Raw genomic sequence first — 15545 nt, 5'->3', positions numbered from 1 at the left:
ACTCCTTTATCACAGGCAAGCTTACAATCCCTCAGATCAGCTGGTAAAATCATTTGCTTGTGTGGATTTTTCATACTATTTAAGGCTCTCCTTTCTTCTCATCTAACATGAATGCCTGACCAGGTTGCTTGGGTAATTAGCAAGGGTGCTGTTTAGTGTTTGTATTTAACAAGGTGTGGTCTTCTAACATAGCTGAGACAGCTTGGCTCCCTACTTCGGGAATACAAGATGTGTTGATAAACTTGTTGGGTCATGTCTTTTTCAGGTATTGCAGCACTTGATAGTCCTGCTTGATAACATTAAATCAATATATTACAGGGACATTTAATTTCACTCTAAATATGTTTTCATATTTCCCTATACTGATAGCTTTTGGCCTAAATTGTGAGATAGAAAACAAGAAAACAAATAATTGTATACATTTATTCTCTTAACAGTTACAGAAAAAAAGAGCTTTAAATACCCCCTAAAGTTGATCAATGCACCCGTGCGTCAATCTAATTAACATAATAAAAACAAATATAGAAGTAGTTTTGTGACACCCCAAAAAATGGGTTAAATATGTGTAAATCCTGAACTTTATTACTTCTCCTAGATGCAGGACAGACAATTTATGAGTGTGTTATTCAATGCATTTCTATAGGTTGTACCATTAAAAGGCCAAATTCAATATTTTACCTAAATGAAAAATTAAATAGCTAAAGGATCCATGATATGATCTTTAAAAAAAAATCCATGTTAGCTCAGTAGAACCCCCCCCCCCCCCATATACCCCATTGCAGGTTTTTATGATTCTGAAATTGTCACAATAAATATTCTACTTCCAGATCCAGTTTATCAAATTATAGGTGCAGAAATTAACAGACAAGATACCCAAGATTATAACATCTGCATTCAAACAGGCACACACATGTAAAGCAGTGCACTCAAATTAGAACAAACCTTTATACTTCAGTGAAACGTTAATATGATTCATGACTGTGCAGTTAGCTATATAGACTACCGTATGATCTGTGTAGTTCCCCAAAAAAGTAATGATTGTGAGGTCCCCCTGTGTATGATTATAATCATATATTGTAATTTAGTGTTTGGCATATATTTGCATCCGTGTACAGTTCTTGCAAAGTTTAAAGCCTACATTGTAAATTGCATGTGTCTAGCCTGAATAAAAACATATTGGCAGGAATATCCACCATTTCACCAACTCCTCCATTACATTAGGAGTATATTCCATTACCATCTCTCTATCCCAAGCTAACCTTTATGCATCTCTTCTGCAAGACATCCTATGAATGTATCTGAAACCATTGTATGCACTCCACAAGTTAATTTCAGACTAGTAAAATGTGCATATGAAGAGGGAAAAAAATATGCTCAACGTAATATTTGCATTAGATCCTTACACGTTAATATGTTAAAGCAGGGGTGTCAAACTCATTCCATGAAGGGCTTAGTGTCTGCGGGTGTTTCGTTTTTAAGACCTTAGACAACCAGGTAAGGAGAGTTCTTTACTAATTAGTGACCTTAATTAATCAATCAATCAAGGGAGGAACAAAACCCCGCTGACACTCAGCCCTCCTTGGAATGAGTTTGACATGTATGTTAAAAGAAGGGTACATACTGTATAGAAAATGGATTTTGCTCGCAGTATGTTACAAAACCACTTTTCTCTACCTATCAATAAAACCAGAAAATATATTTACCTCCTCCACAAAGAACAATTCTCTGAAATCGTCCACACAGATTAGACTAGAACAGACCAGTCCACAGTCCACCTCTCTCCCTCAAACCACTTGCTCTTACCATCATACCCTTCAATAGTGTGATCAGAACCCTAATGCATCTAACAAATCAAAAGTTCATTTCCAGACATGGCATGTGAAGTTTGAAAAGGTGTTTCCGTTTTATTTGGTCTTCTCTGGTTCTGTTTGTACTCCTGCATCTGACTGGCGTTTGCCCTGCAAGGAAAGGGAAGTGTCATTTCGCTTATCAACACAGCTCCAACTGCATGTAAGAACCTACATTTGCTTCCCTCACATTACTTTGCCCAAAGCAATATCTTTCAATGACATTTCATAGTGAAGTATAGTTCATAGTCATAGGGAGACCTTAGACCTTAGTTGCCGAGGCCATCTAGTGGTTGCAAATTTGACTAAGAGGGATTGCAAATTCAGCCTACCAGGTTTTTGAAGAACAAGTGGATGGAGTTCCTCTTCTCAAGTCTCTTAGGGAGGACGGGGGAATTCTCCATAACCTCGGAGGGCTCTGACACGGGCTTGCTGTCCATAGCAGGATCCTCTGGGACCTTTGGTTCGTCCTTGGCTACACTTGGTTCAGCTACCGCTACTGCAGCTGGGGCAGGGACTTCCTTTTTTGGCACAGCTGCCTAATTGAATTATGACAAATAATCAAGAGATCAATTTCAAAGTGTAATTTGGGTCATTTAATGTTCCTCTTAAAGCCATTGGGGTTCCAATATGATGTTGCCTCCTTGCTCTCACCAGTTAAAAAAGCTGAGCACACACATTATCACACTGACTAGCACAATACAAGAGCACAACTGATGCAATTAAATAGTGGCTGCATAATGGAATGACTACATAAATGGGAGCATTGCTCTGGCTGGTAAATATCATAACATGATGAGAAATTAGAAAGTATCACTACCAGCTGTTTTCGCTATCATGTGTATGCAACATATCAATTGCTGTACCAAATAATGTTCATTATTTATGGAGGATATTTCATTATTTGTGCAGGATACTTCAACATGGTAGTACCAGCATAGCATAAGCTGAACACAGTGAGATCACTCGTTAATGTCACACTGGCTGGCAAGTATTGTCATTCAGCCCTTTGAAAGGTTTCTTGAGTTGTCGGACTCCACTTGTTGAAGCTGTCTGGGCTTTTGAGGCCATTTGGTGTAGCAGGTCCTCAAATTATCACACCATTCTGTTATTGTTTATCACATGTACACATTTTCTTGTATTTCCAAAATTACATTTCATGAGTAGTTCCCGTTGAGAACCAAAGTGAGATGTGAGTAAAACGTCTGCCTTACCTTTGTCTTGAAAAAAGAAAAGGAAGTGAAAGGAGAGGCTTTGGAGGCAACAGGTGTCTTCTCTTCCTCCGGTGCAGGTGGTGGTTCTAGTGTGGCAGAGGCCTCCAGAGTGGCCGTCTTTGAGAAGTCTACATTCTTTACCGAAACAGTAAAAGAGAAAACTTAATTATAAACCATTGTCAGGATTAAGGAAGGTGTAAGAGCCCACAAGAGTCCACCACCTGGAAGAACCAGAAAATAACCCACTAAAACAGATAAGAAAAAGATAAGAGGGTGATAAAAATCTCTACTCAGGTACCAAAACTGGTACTGTAAAATAGATATTATGTGATTTGCCCCTTAGGGCCACTTTATTGCTGAGATGAATGAAACAACTTGTAACTGATCAGAGGAAGCTGGTGAGAGAAGCTATATGAGGATGTGCTCATTGTAATTGATGGAATGGAGTCCCTGGAATGGTACCAAACACAAACACATGCAAACAACATGTTTTACTCCATTCCATTGATTACATTCCAGGCATTACAATAAGCCTGTCATCTTATAGCTCCTCCCACCAGCCTCCTCTGTAACTGATAGCGTGAACACCCATTTTCACCATGCAACCCAACAGAAAGAGACAAAGATGGCACGTGAGCATGGAGTATGCCAAGAGTTCTCTCCTTTTACCTGTACTTCCACAACCGGTTGTGGCTCCACTGGTTCCACTGTCTACAGGAGAGCAGAACGATGTTAATCTGAACATGTGCCATATAACTAGACCTTCTACTGTATGGTCTGTATGGCAAAGCACTGATAGGTGTGTAGAAGCACAGTTCACCACACAAATAAAGGCACAAAGTCGCACATATACAGTCAGAATGAAAATCTAATTCAGTTTCTGTATGAATACATACAGTCAGAATGATAATAGGTTAAAATGACTGAATTAGATTTAGTTGGATTTCTGATGTTGTTTGGGATGCTGTTATGCTATTTATGGTCACAGATGATGAATGAATAGATGCAGACCTCAGCCCATTCTCCACAAGTCATGCTATCAGTCCAGCTAAATGCAGCACTATCTAAAGTGTGTTGATTCCACTTTGAGAAAAACATAAGCAATAAAACTCTATGGAATGTCACAATATGTCACTGAAGTATCGGGATAGATTTACATTTACAGGAATGCTCTGAGGGACTGCTCTGAGAGACTATTTTGTTTGATGTCTGTATTGATGCTCTGCTCAAGAGAAAGGGCAGCAGTCTGTATGATGTAGCTAGTAGATCTTGTATCCACAAGATGCAATGATTTGAATACAGTTAAATTAAATGAAGGATGTCACATTGAGCTTAACTCTGTTAGTTTCAAAATGGCTGAATGTTGTATTGTCATACCGCTGCAGCAGGCTTGGCAGGGGCTCTGGCTCCACTTGTTGACTTAACCTTGATTTTAGACTTGAGGCCTATCAGTACCTCAAATTCAAGCTGGTGAGAGGAGCTATAGGAGGATGTGTTCATTGTAATGGATGGAATGGAGTCACTGGAATGGTACCAAACACAAACACATGGAGACAATGTATTTTACTCCATTCCATTTATTCCATTCCAGGCATTACAATAAGCCTGTCATCTTTTAGCTCCTCCCACCAGCCTCCTCTGTAACTGATAGCGTGAACACCCATTTTCACCATGCAACCCAACAGAAAGAGACATAGATGGCACGTGAGGATGGAGTATGCCAAGAGTTCTCTCCTTTTACCTGTACTTCCACAACCGGCTGTGGTTCCACTGGTTCCACTGTCTACAGGAGAGCAGAACGATGTTAATCTGAACATGTGCCATATAACTAGACCTTCTACTTTATGGGCTGCATGGCAAGGCACGGATAGGTGTGTAGAAGCACAGTTCACCACACAAATAAAGACACAAAGTCGCACATGCACACATACAGTCAGAATGAAAATCTAATTCAGTTTCTGTATGAACACATACAGTCCGAATGAAAATGTAATTCAGTTTCTGTATGAAATTAATACTTGGTCTGCTGTTTCTTTGGGTTAAAATGACTGAATTAGATTTTGTTGGATTTCTGATGTTGTTTGGGATGCTGTTATGCTATTTATGTTCACAAATGATGAATGAATAGATGCAGACCTCAGCCCATTCTCCACAAGTCATGCCACCAGTCCAGCTAAATGCAGCACTATCTAAAGTGTGTTGATTCCACTTTGAGAAAAACATAAGCAATAAACCTCTATGGAATGTCACAATGTGTCACTGAAGTATCGGGATAGATTTACATTTACAGGAATGCTCTGAGGGACTGCTGTGAGAGACTATTTTGTTTGATATCTGTATTGATGCTCTGCACAAGAGAAAGGGCAGCAGACTGTATGATGTAGCTAGTAGATCTTGTACCCACAAGATGCAATGATTTGAATACAGTTAAATTAAATGAAGGATGTCACATTGAGCTTAACTCTGTTAGTTTCAAAATGGCTGAATGTTGTATTGTCATACCGCTGCAGCAGGCTTGGCAGGGGCTCTGGCTCCACTTGTTGACTTAACCTTGATTTTAGACTTGAGGCCTATCAGTGCCTCAAATTCACATCAAACTGTTACAATCTGACACACATTTATGTTTTATGTTCTCTTTTACAAAATATTATCTGCTGCCAAAGAATGCTTCTAAGTGCCTTGTTCTACAGGAGTTGGATTACCTTTCTGCTGAAAAGTCTGCTGAACGGGCGGTCAGATTTCGGCTTGGCGGCCTCTGGTTCTTTGGCAGCACCCTTTGGTTCTTCGTTTGGTGTATTGGTCACAGATTGGGCAGCTAGTTCTGCTTTAACCTCCATCTTACATGAGCCTGGGGCTGGGGCTGGGGCTGGGGCTGGGGCTGGGGCTGGGGCTGGGGCTGGGGCTGGGGCTAGGGCTGGGGCTGGGGCTGGTGGGATTGACATTCCTCCATTGGCTGTTGCTGGAGCATCCACTAGTTGTGCAGCCTATTCGAGAGAGACACACAATGGAAAATAGGAATAGTTGATCACCGACATCGAGGTTAATAGCTCACAAAACATGATTTATTTATGTTTATTTATTTAGTTAGTACTTACAGTAGTTGTTGTTGTTGGTTGGGCCTCTTTCTGTGAATGTTTGGTAACAACAAACAATAGTTAGTGCTGGTAAAAAGGAGATCACCATTCTGGTTCTGTGAAGAGATCACATATCTTCTTTCTAAATAGCTTGCTTAGAAGACATGCAGTGGCATCTTTTGCAACAGGCTTCACAGCTGAGGAAGGTGCCCCTTGACCTGCACAGGTCTTCTCAGCTGCGTTTGGTCTTCAGCAGAAGATGGATGCCAATTACGACTACTGACACTACTAACTACTTGTTTTAGATTCAAGAATCATTGACTTGTTTAACTTAATTGGGATTAAATGTATTAATTTTGAATGATTGAATTCATTTTTTAAAAATCCTGAGGAATTCAATAACAGTCACAATCACAGTCATCCAAAAGTCTCTCAATGTAGATTAATATGTTGCTACTGGAACAGAATAGAATTCAAGTGTAAATGCTAACAGCCGCAATGTTGAATGAGGCCTTATGTTACCAATGGGATGAAGGTGATAAGTGGTAAGAGTGAGATGTCTTTCACTTGTTACTTGTTCACCTTTGTTGGTGTAAGCAGTAAGGTAAAGTAAGGCTGCGTCATGAAAAGCTTTCATTATTTTTTTTAGATGACTTTACCAAAGGCACATAATTGCATAGCATTACATGTAGACTATACAGTATGCTAAATAAACTCTGTGCATAACTGTATCTGTATTGAATAATTGGATTTAGTGTTTTTGGATAATGTATTATGTTTCAAATAAAAGTACATGCTTACCTGGTCATTTGCAACAGCAGGGGTGGCTGTTTCTTGCTTGTTTTTTTTTGTGGGAGTCACCTAGGTAACACACAGATATATACTGAGTATACCAAACATTAGGAACAGCTTCCTAATATTGAGTTGAACCCCCCAACCCCCTCCTTAGAGTAACTGCTGCTTTTGCAACAGCTAATGGGGATCCTAATAAAATAACAAATACCTCCTCTCCCACAGTTGTGCCAAGTTGGTTGGATGTCCTTTGGGTGGTGGACCATTCTTGATACACACAGGAAACTGTTGAGCATGAAAAACCCAGCAGCGTTGCAGCTCTTGACACAAACCAGTGCTCCTGGTACCTCCTACCATATCGAGTTCAAAGGCCCTTCCATATTTTGTCTTGACCATTCACCCTCTGTATAGCACACATACACAATCCATGTCTCAATTGTCTAAAGGCTTATAAATCCTTATTTAACTTGTCTCCTTCCCTTTATGTACACTAATTGAAGTGGATTTAACAAGTGACATCAATAAGGGATCATAGCTTTCACCTGGATTCACCTGGTCAGTCTGTGTCATGGAAAGAGAAGTTCTTAATGTTTTGTATACTCAGTGTTTATTGAGTGTCTGTGTACAATCTTGGATGGCAGGCAAAATTGTTAGCTACTTTTTGTTTCCTATAAAACAAATCTAGCATTTAAGTGTATCGTGATGTTTCATAAAAATATTTCAAATGAAATGTAATACCTACAGTAGATAACAGCAATATCAAAGTATTTTAAGAGAGTTACAGTCACAGGGAACAGTGAAATTACTATTTTCATAGGACAGATGTCTTTCAGTTTGTCATATGCAATGCCTTCAAATGGTATTCACACCCCTGGCCTTTTCCCACATTTTGTTGTGTTAGAGCCTTTAAAATGGATTACATTGAGATTTCTTTGTCACTGGCTTATACACAATACCCCATAATGTCTCAGTGAAATTATGTTTCTACACATCTCGATTAATTAAAAATGAAAAGCTGAAATGTCTTGAGTCAATAAGTATTCAGCCACTTTGTTATGGCAAGCCTAAATCATTTCAGGAGTAAAAATGTACTTCACAAGTCACATAAGTTGCATGGACTAACTCTTTGTGCAATACTAGTGTTTAACATGATTTTTTAATGACTACCTCATCTTTGTACCCCACACATACAATTTTCTGTAAGGTCCCTCAGTTGAGCAGTGAATTTCAAACACAGATTCAACCACAAAGACCAGGGAGATTTTCCTATGCCTCGCAAAGAAGGGCACCTATTGGTAGATGGGTAAAAAACAGACTTGAATTGAATTGAATATTGAATTGAATATCCCTTTGAGCATGGTGAAGTTATTAGTTACACTTCAGATGGTGTATCCATACACCCAGTCACAACAAAGATACAGGCGTCTTTCCTAACTCGGTTACCAGAGAAGAGGAAACCACTCAGGGATTTCACCATGAGGCCAATGGTAACTTTAAAACAGTTACAGAGTTGAATGGCTGTGACTGGAAAAAACTGAGGATGGATCAACAACATTGTAGTTACTCCACAATACTAACCTAACTGACAGAGTGAAAAGAAGGAAGCCTGTAGAGAAGAAAAATATTCCAAAACACGCATCCTGTTTTCTACAAGGCACTAAAGTAATACTGCAAAAAATGTGGCAAAGAAATTAACTTTTTTGTCCTGAATACAAAGTGTTAAGTTTAGGGAAAATCCAATACAACACACTACTGAGTACCACACTCCATATTTTCAAGCATTGGTGGATGCATCATCTTATGGGTGTGCGTGTAATCGTTAAGGACTGGGGAGTTTTTCAAGATAAAAAATGGAATGGAGCTAAGCACAGGCAAAATCCTAGACGAAATCATGGTTCAGTCAGCTGTCCACCAGACACAGGGAGATTAATTCTCCTTTCAGCAGGACAATAACCTAAAACACAAGGCCAAATCTACACTGAAGTTGCTTAGCAAGAAGAAAGTGAATGTTCCTGAGTGGACAGTTTTGACTTAAATCTGCTTGAAAATCTATGTCAAGACTTAAAAATGGTTGTCTAGCAATTTGACAGAGCTTGAAGAATTTTGCAAAGAATAATGGCCAAATATTGTACAATCCAGGTGTGCAAAGCTCTTAGAGACTTACCCAGAAAGACTAACAGCTTTAATCACTAGCAAAGGTGATTCTAACATGTATTAACCCAGGGTTGCGAATACTTATGTAAATAAGATATTTCTGTATTTCATTTGCAATACATTTGGAAACATTTCTAAAAACATGTTTTCACTTTGTCAATATAGGCTATTGTGTGTAGATGGGTGAGAAGAAACACAAAAATCTATTTAATCCATTTTGAATTCAGGCTGTAACAACAACATGTGGAATCAGACAAGGGGTATGAATACTTTTAGAAGGCACTGTAGCCATTGACATCTACGGTTGTCTAACTGATGGCACACAAAGAGGTCCTTGGCAAAGCACATACAGTACATGCTCTCTCACTGGGATGGCCATTGTGCTCTGGGGATGGCGTACGCCTTCCCTCACTATATTTTCATGCATCTCAACTTCCAATGGCACAGGCCTCCCTTGTGAGCTCACACTATAGGCTGAACAACAGACCACCACATTCCCGCATGTTCAAAGGATTTGATTAACATGGGGCTGGGGTTATGTTAACTCTTTATGGAGGCATGATTCCAAAAGAAGGCATGATGAAGAGAAATGACAATAGCTGCCTGTGTAATCATTCCTTCAAGACGTGGTCACTCTTTCTCAGAGACGCCTCTACACATATTTTCACACACAATGATCACTGACAGCACTATACAGTCTTAAAATACAATGACATCACTGATGGAACACTGTTTTCTCATTTAATTATCTGTGGTCCCTACTTCACAACAGAAGATTAGGATTACCATACCATAATCAAGCATTAGGCTAAATGTTTTGCTATTCAGAGGCATATTTGGAATTATGACAGCATGGCAAACTTTCTTTTCCATACCAAATAAATGATGGTTCTTCAATAGTGTTTGTAGTGGTTTCACAGTTGGACTTTTACAAAGGCTTGAAATAATTTTTTCTCAAAATAAGTTTACAGATGTAGGAAGTAGTGTCACTTTTAAACATATTTTAAAACAAACATTAGGCAAATAGAGCAAATATTTTGTGCATATCTATTCACTTATGGACCTTACTGTTAAAACAACTCTTTAAACAATACAAATAAAATCAACTTACTAGTGTTTTGAAGAAGTTCATAACTGGATTCTCTTCTGTTTGACTCTCTCCCTCTTGGTTTTCCTGAATGTGACTGCTTTCCTCTGCAATGTTGGGGCTTTTGACCTCCTCTGCCTCTGGACTAGGGTTGGGATGCTCCTTTGAAGTCTCTGTATCCTCCTTTACCTCAGCAAGTGGCTCCTATAGACAACGGCAAAGAATGAGCCCTCAGAAATGTGAGTGTTTTATCAGTGAAGCTGATACGCTTAGCAAGGAGTCTGTTAGACGCAGCATTGAGATTGAAGCACAATTCCAACCATGCCTCTGCCTACTCGGGGCACCATCAACAATCATCCTTTTATTAATGCTTGTTTCCACCCACACTCATTGTTATTCAGCAATGTTGGAGACTTCTGTCTCTTTTGCTCTGAAAAATGTCAGCAAACTCAAATATCATGTTTTGTTTTGGGTTGTGTTGATTTTGTAAGAAAATCCCCCATTCTTATCTTACAATTTTAAATTTTATTTGAATATTCCTTAAGGTAATATGACTTAGAGTAATATCATTCTGCAACACCAAGAAAGGATAGTGGCATCTTTCTTCTTTGGGTGGGCTGGATTTAGGTTCTTCTGACTCTAAAGAAGTTACATCTTCAAGAAGTTCTTTCATCTCTTCTAGTTCTTCAGCCATTTCAGGTGGGCTTACACTCTCAGGCTCTTGTTAAGGTTGGCTGACACTCTTCACTTTAGACTGTACAGTTCTTATGGGGCTAGATGCAAGTTTTTCAGCCATTGCTGACTCTACAGCAGCTGTATCTTCGCTAACACTTGCAATGTCTTCCAGCTCTTCTTCAGGTGCAGTGCACTCCTCTAAAGTTTTATCCTCTGTGACTTCTTCACCAATGGCCAGTTCTGTTGTCTCTTTTTCATGTGGGCTGACACTATCCTCCATAGGCTCTTCTTCAGGTGGGCTGACACTCTTGTCCGTAGGTTGCTCTTCGGTGGTTCCTGGGTGAGCTTCAGTGGTTTCTGGCTGCTCTTCAGTGGTTTCAGTGGCGAAAATCAGACAGTAATGGAAGTTGCATTGGAAACAAATGTGCAGCCATCAATATTTTCAAATCCAGTTCAATGGATGATTGCAAGGAAATTATGCCTTCGTTTGTCTCATTTATAATAATAATCAACAGGGATGTTTGTTAGATCTGTAATAGGCTTTGTTATACACTGGAGAGTGAATAATGATCTGTGAATTTTTGTCTCAACAGATGCAATATTACTGTAAATAAATGTTACCAATTCACAGTACACCTCACATTACAGTGGCTATATGCGTAGTTAACTACATTGGAATAACCAAAATCATTTCGATTTTGAAATGTAACAATCTCAAGTTAGGAGCTGATGATCATGAATTAATTATCAGTACACTGAGTGAAACTGAAATGGAACTAATGCCAACCCAATTTGAAGGGATCACTGATTAGATTACTTACAGCTTGGATCCCATTGGTCACAGCCACAGGGACTTTCTGATCTTCTGCAGAACTTTCAATCTCCTCCACAATCTTGTCCTTTATGGGCTCCTCCTTTTCCAGGGCTGGATCCGGGTCGGGGGTGGGTTGAGCCTTAGCTTTCTTCTTGAACAGATTTTCAAAGATGTTCACTTTTTCTTTCGTACTGTTCTTGGGCTCCTCCTTCTCTTGGGTGGCTGGTTCCAGTTCTGGTTCCGGTGTGTTTTGAGTCTTAGCATTCTGTGTCTCTGGTTCCACTTCTGGAACCTCCTTGATGGCAGACTTCTGTTCCACCACCACAGGCCCAAGACCACTGCCATCTGCCTCCACTATACCTGACTCTTCAGAGGGAGGCAGTGAGGGAGGCATACTGTTCTGCTCCACAGCTGCTTCACTGATAACTGCAAGATATAAGTCAGTTAGTTGGTGTGACAAAGAAAGTTATTTGATATGATTCATCCTTCGTACACAAGCATCATGTAATACCTGACTATTATCTTTTTTATGTCCGGTAATGGAAATTAGCCAATTAAATGTACCTAAACATAATTGAAAACGTAATCTATGTAATCCCCAAAAGTAATTATTTATCATGAGGGCCATAAACAATAACTAGTAATGCTGCATACTGAAAGAAAGGTTAACATCCCAGCTTTCTGGTATTTATTTTAATAAATTGCTCAAGTACACAGTACAAATATGAAAAAAATATGAAAAATATGAAATATTTATATCAACAAAACTGTATGAATAATGATTGAAATTACTTATATGCTTTCTAAATATAGCATAATCAAATGATAAAATAACTAACTATAAAAATTCACATTCCTTATAACTAACTGGAAAAATACAAATCTGTATGTTTAATGTTCGAGAAAATGTGCATATTTATGTGCTTTGATGTAGGTTTCAGCCAGGAGTTGATGGACAGTTGGAAGTGCGAATGAAATGGTAGGAGGCAAATCCCAGCTTCACGGGGTTTCAAATTTCATATCCTACGTCACATATGCACGGAAAGAAATACTACTGTTTCGGTGGGAGCCAGGGCAATCGCTCAATGAAAGCCATTTCGATCCACTATGTCCATGGATGGATTTATAAAGGAAAAATGTCGATCGGAACCGGTACCAGAACCACACTGGTTGTGATTGGGAGTCCCATAGGGCGGCGCACAATTGGCCCAGCGTCGTCCGGGTTAGCTTTTTCTTATTAACTGACTTGCATAGTTAAATTAAGTTTAAATTTACATCTAAGAGGATACATATTATTAATCTTAGTTTTATTCATCTTAGTTTTATCTTATTTTATCTTAGTTCCCAACATGTAATTCAGTAGAACATGGGAGGGTGTAGGAAATGGCATGCAACTTTACCAAAGGAGTTTCCTAACGATACTACCTCTATGACTAATCAATGCAGTGCTAGGCTCATTACCCTATGCTAAATGCAAGCCAAACCTTTCCTTGTGCTGTATGTAAAACTAATGTGCTACTGGGGACACACAGGCTAGTCTGTGAAACAAACACAGTCTGGAAACAGTGGCTTTAGCTGCTCACTAGCTAGTGAATAGATGACCAATATCAATATTATCGCCCTTAAAGAAAATACATATGTACTTGGCCTGCAAATCCTTGTACAAAACTGTTGATCCAGTGAGACAATATACACAAGGACTGATCAAACATCTGTTCATCCTCTATGTTGAAGGCTACGCCTATAGTTAACATTGAACACCGCCCAAGAGCACTGACAGACGGCTGTATTTACAGAGAATTATGAGAGACTTGGATATTGATCCAGACTAATCCAGCAATTCAATATTGATTACAAGGGATAGTGTTAGTGTCATGTCATCCCATTGGAGTAGTACATAAATAACTTGGTTACCATGATAGACATCATAGACAGAGGTGTTGCAATCAGTTGGGCCCACAGTTTGGGCCTTATTGATCATGGGGTAACAATCAGGTGACAACAGGATAAATGGCTATCAAATCACTCATAGACACACCATTCTCCAGGCCATTGGATGAGATGCTTACAGCATGGCCATTCAATCCTCCATGCAGGGGCTTTTCTGGAGCCTGCTCAGCCTATGAGAAGAAAGATGGTTGACATGAGCTTCTCTTGTCATCATTGTTTTCATCATATCACTTTCATCGTTACTCCATTTTGTACGGACCATCAATTAGTATTAGATGCATGTGCACACGTAATATCTCTAATATATTACTGCCTGTAATTTGAACCTTGAAACTACTATTATTAGACAGCAAACACTTCCATTGGGTGTAAAATGCCACAACCAGCCTTCTTTCCCCTGTATTCCAACATTCAAAGTAAAACATGCATGTTGTCAAAGAAGGCTATTATCAAACATACCTTGTTTTTAGAATGCTCATTGCCCATCTTGATCGCAGTTGAAACCTGCAGAAGAAACTGTTTATCTGTGTGTGTGTGTGTGTGTGTGTGTGTGCGTGCGTGCGTGCGTGCGTGCGTGCGTGCGTGCGTGCGTGCGTGCGTGTGTGTGTGTGTGTTCGTAACATCAATGCTGTGAATGAGATACTTCATTCTTGTATCACAATACTATAGTCTCCAAATACAACAACAAAGTTAGATGAATTCAAATGCAATGATTATAAATATCATTAAAATAGGATACTCATCTTATATAAATGAATATCATTTGAAGCAAAGCTAATAGATACAACTTTTTAAAAAACAACTATAGAGAAGGAATGGACTACACTAAACCAATGGCATTTCAAAGCTAAAAGTATTTGAGGCTATGTCTCACCTTGTGCCAACTCCTATGGCAGAGTAAAAGCAGCAATAGCACACCCCTGCTGTGAAAGTTGTGTGTTTACAATCTGTCTGTAGTATTCCAGCTATTAGTGGGAGCAAGTTAGAGATCAACTTGCTGCTTTGCAACCTGCTCAACTAAGAATATGCACATAGGAGTTTAGCCCTTCTCTTAAAGGGGTGGGGCTATCGCTTACTCATCAAAAAGGGATCTATTTGAATACCAAACACACAACCACAGCTAAAATACTCTGTCAACTGTCAGAGCATCTCTGATGTACTCATGCTAATCTCTTGAATTCTCTCTAAAGATGTTCAAATAAGAACATGACGACACGCTTTGCTTTATCAGACAGTTTTAGATGACAATACTGTATTTCTCAAAGAGCCCATGAGAAACTGCAGCGAGAGGTAAACTCATGATGCCTAAGGTGTGGTTGGGATTGAAACAGGATGTGAATGTAGGATATGTGGAACCATTGGAAGCATTGCTTATTTGCTTAGTGGGTTACTAGTAATCCAAATACCTGACACATGATGCTGACTACATACTTTGATATTAAGTTGTTATACAGCTTAAAAACAGCTTTATTTTACAGTGTTTTATTTATACTACCGGATTAAATGACTTAATATGACAGAAGAAAAAAATACTTCATGGCCAATATGATCATGAACAAAAGTTTAAAATGAACTAAAATGTAATTGACAGCATATCACCAAATACATCTATGGTCATGTAGAGTTTTTTATTTGGCCTGAAAGCTGGATTAATTTAGATCAATGACATCACATAATATTATGTATAATGATCCTAACAGTAGATTTCCACCTAAATAGACATACCGAAATGTATTTACTTTTCATGAGATGGCCAATAACTGGTAATGATGCATAGTTTAAGAAAGGTCAGGAACTCACATTTCTGGTCAAAGAAAAGTTATTCATTTCTTAGGTGTACTCACCTTTGAGGACACAAGGTCAAATACATAGTACAAATTTTATGACAATATGAAAAATCATTTAAGATGTTTTTCCTATTACAACAAAAGTTGAGTA

The 15545-nt window shown here is 38.9% G+C and overlaps 1 protein-coding gene across 6 annotated transcripts; it reads right to left on the bottom strand.

Moving 5' to 3' along the window:
- Positions 1-409: 409 nt before the first annotated feature.
- On the bottom strand, positions 410-14640 carry LOC124032199 (proteoglycan 4-like). Of its 6 annotated transcripts, XM_046344410.1 has the most exons (14): positions 14482-14640; positions 14067-14131; positions 13696-13777; positions 11665-12083; positions 10193-10372; positions 6937-6996; positions 6157-6186; positions 5764-6045; positions 5564-5641; positions 4803-4844; positions 3731-3772; positions 3062-3196; positions 2180-2386; positions 410-1958 (listed from the first exon to the last, which is right to left on the bottom strand). In XM_046344410.1, the coding sequence occupies exons 2-14, from the start codon at positions 14091-14093 to the stop codon at positions 1905-1907; spliced, it is 1638 nt and encodes a 545-aa protein (XP_046200366.1). In that variant the 5' UTR covers positions 14094-14131; positions 14482-14640; the 3' UTR covers positions 410-1904. The 6 variants fall into 6 exon arrangements, with proteins under 6 accessions (XP_046200366.1, XP_046200368.1, XP_046200367.1 ...); XM_046344412.1 differs by lacking the exon at positions 3731-3772; XM_046344411.1 differs by lacking the exon at positions 4803-4844.
- Positions 14641-15545: the final 905 nt, after the last annotated feature.

The sequence above is a fragment of the Oncorhynchus gorbuscha genome, linkage group LG03 (genome assembly GCF_021184085.1).
Source record: "Oncorhynchus gorbuscha isolate QuinsamMale2020 ecotype Even-year linkage group LG03, OgorEven_v1.0, whole genome shotgun sequence".
Classification (NCBI taxonomy): Eukaryota; Metazoa; Chordata; class Actinopteri; order Salmoniformes; family Salmonidae; genus Oncorhynchus; species Oncorhynchus gorbuscha.
This window is presented reverse-complemented; position numbering and strand designations above follow the sequence as displayed.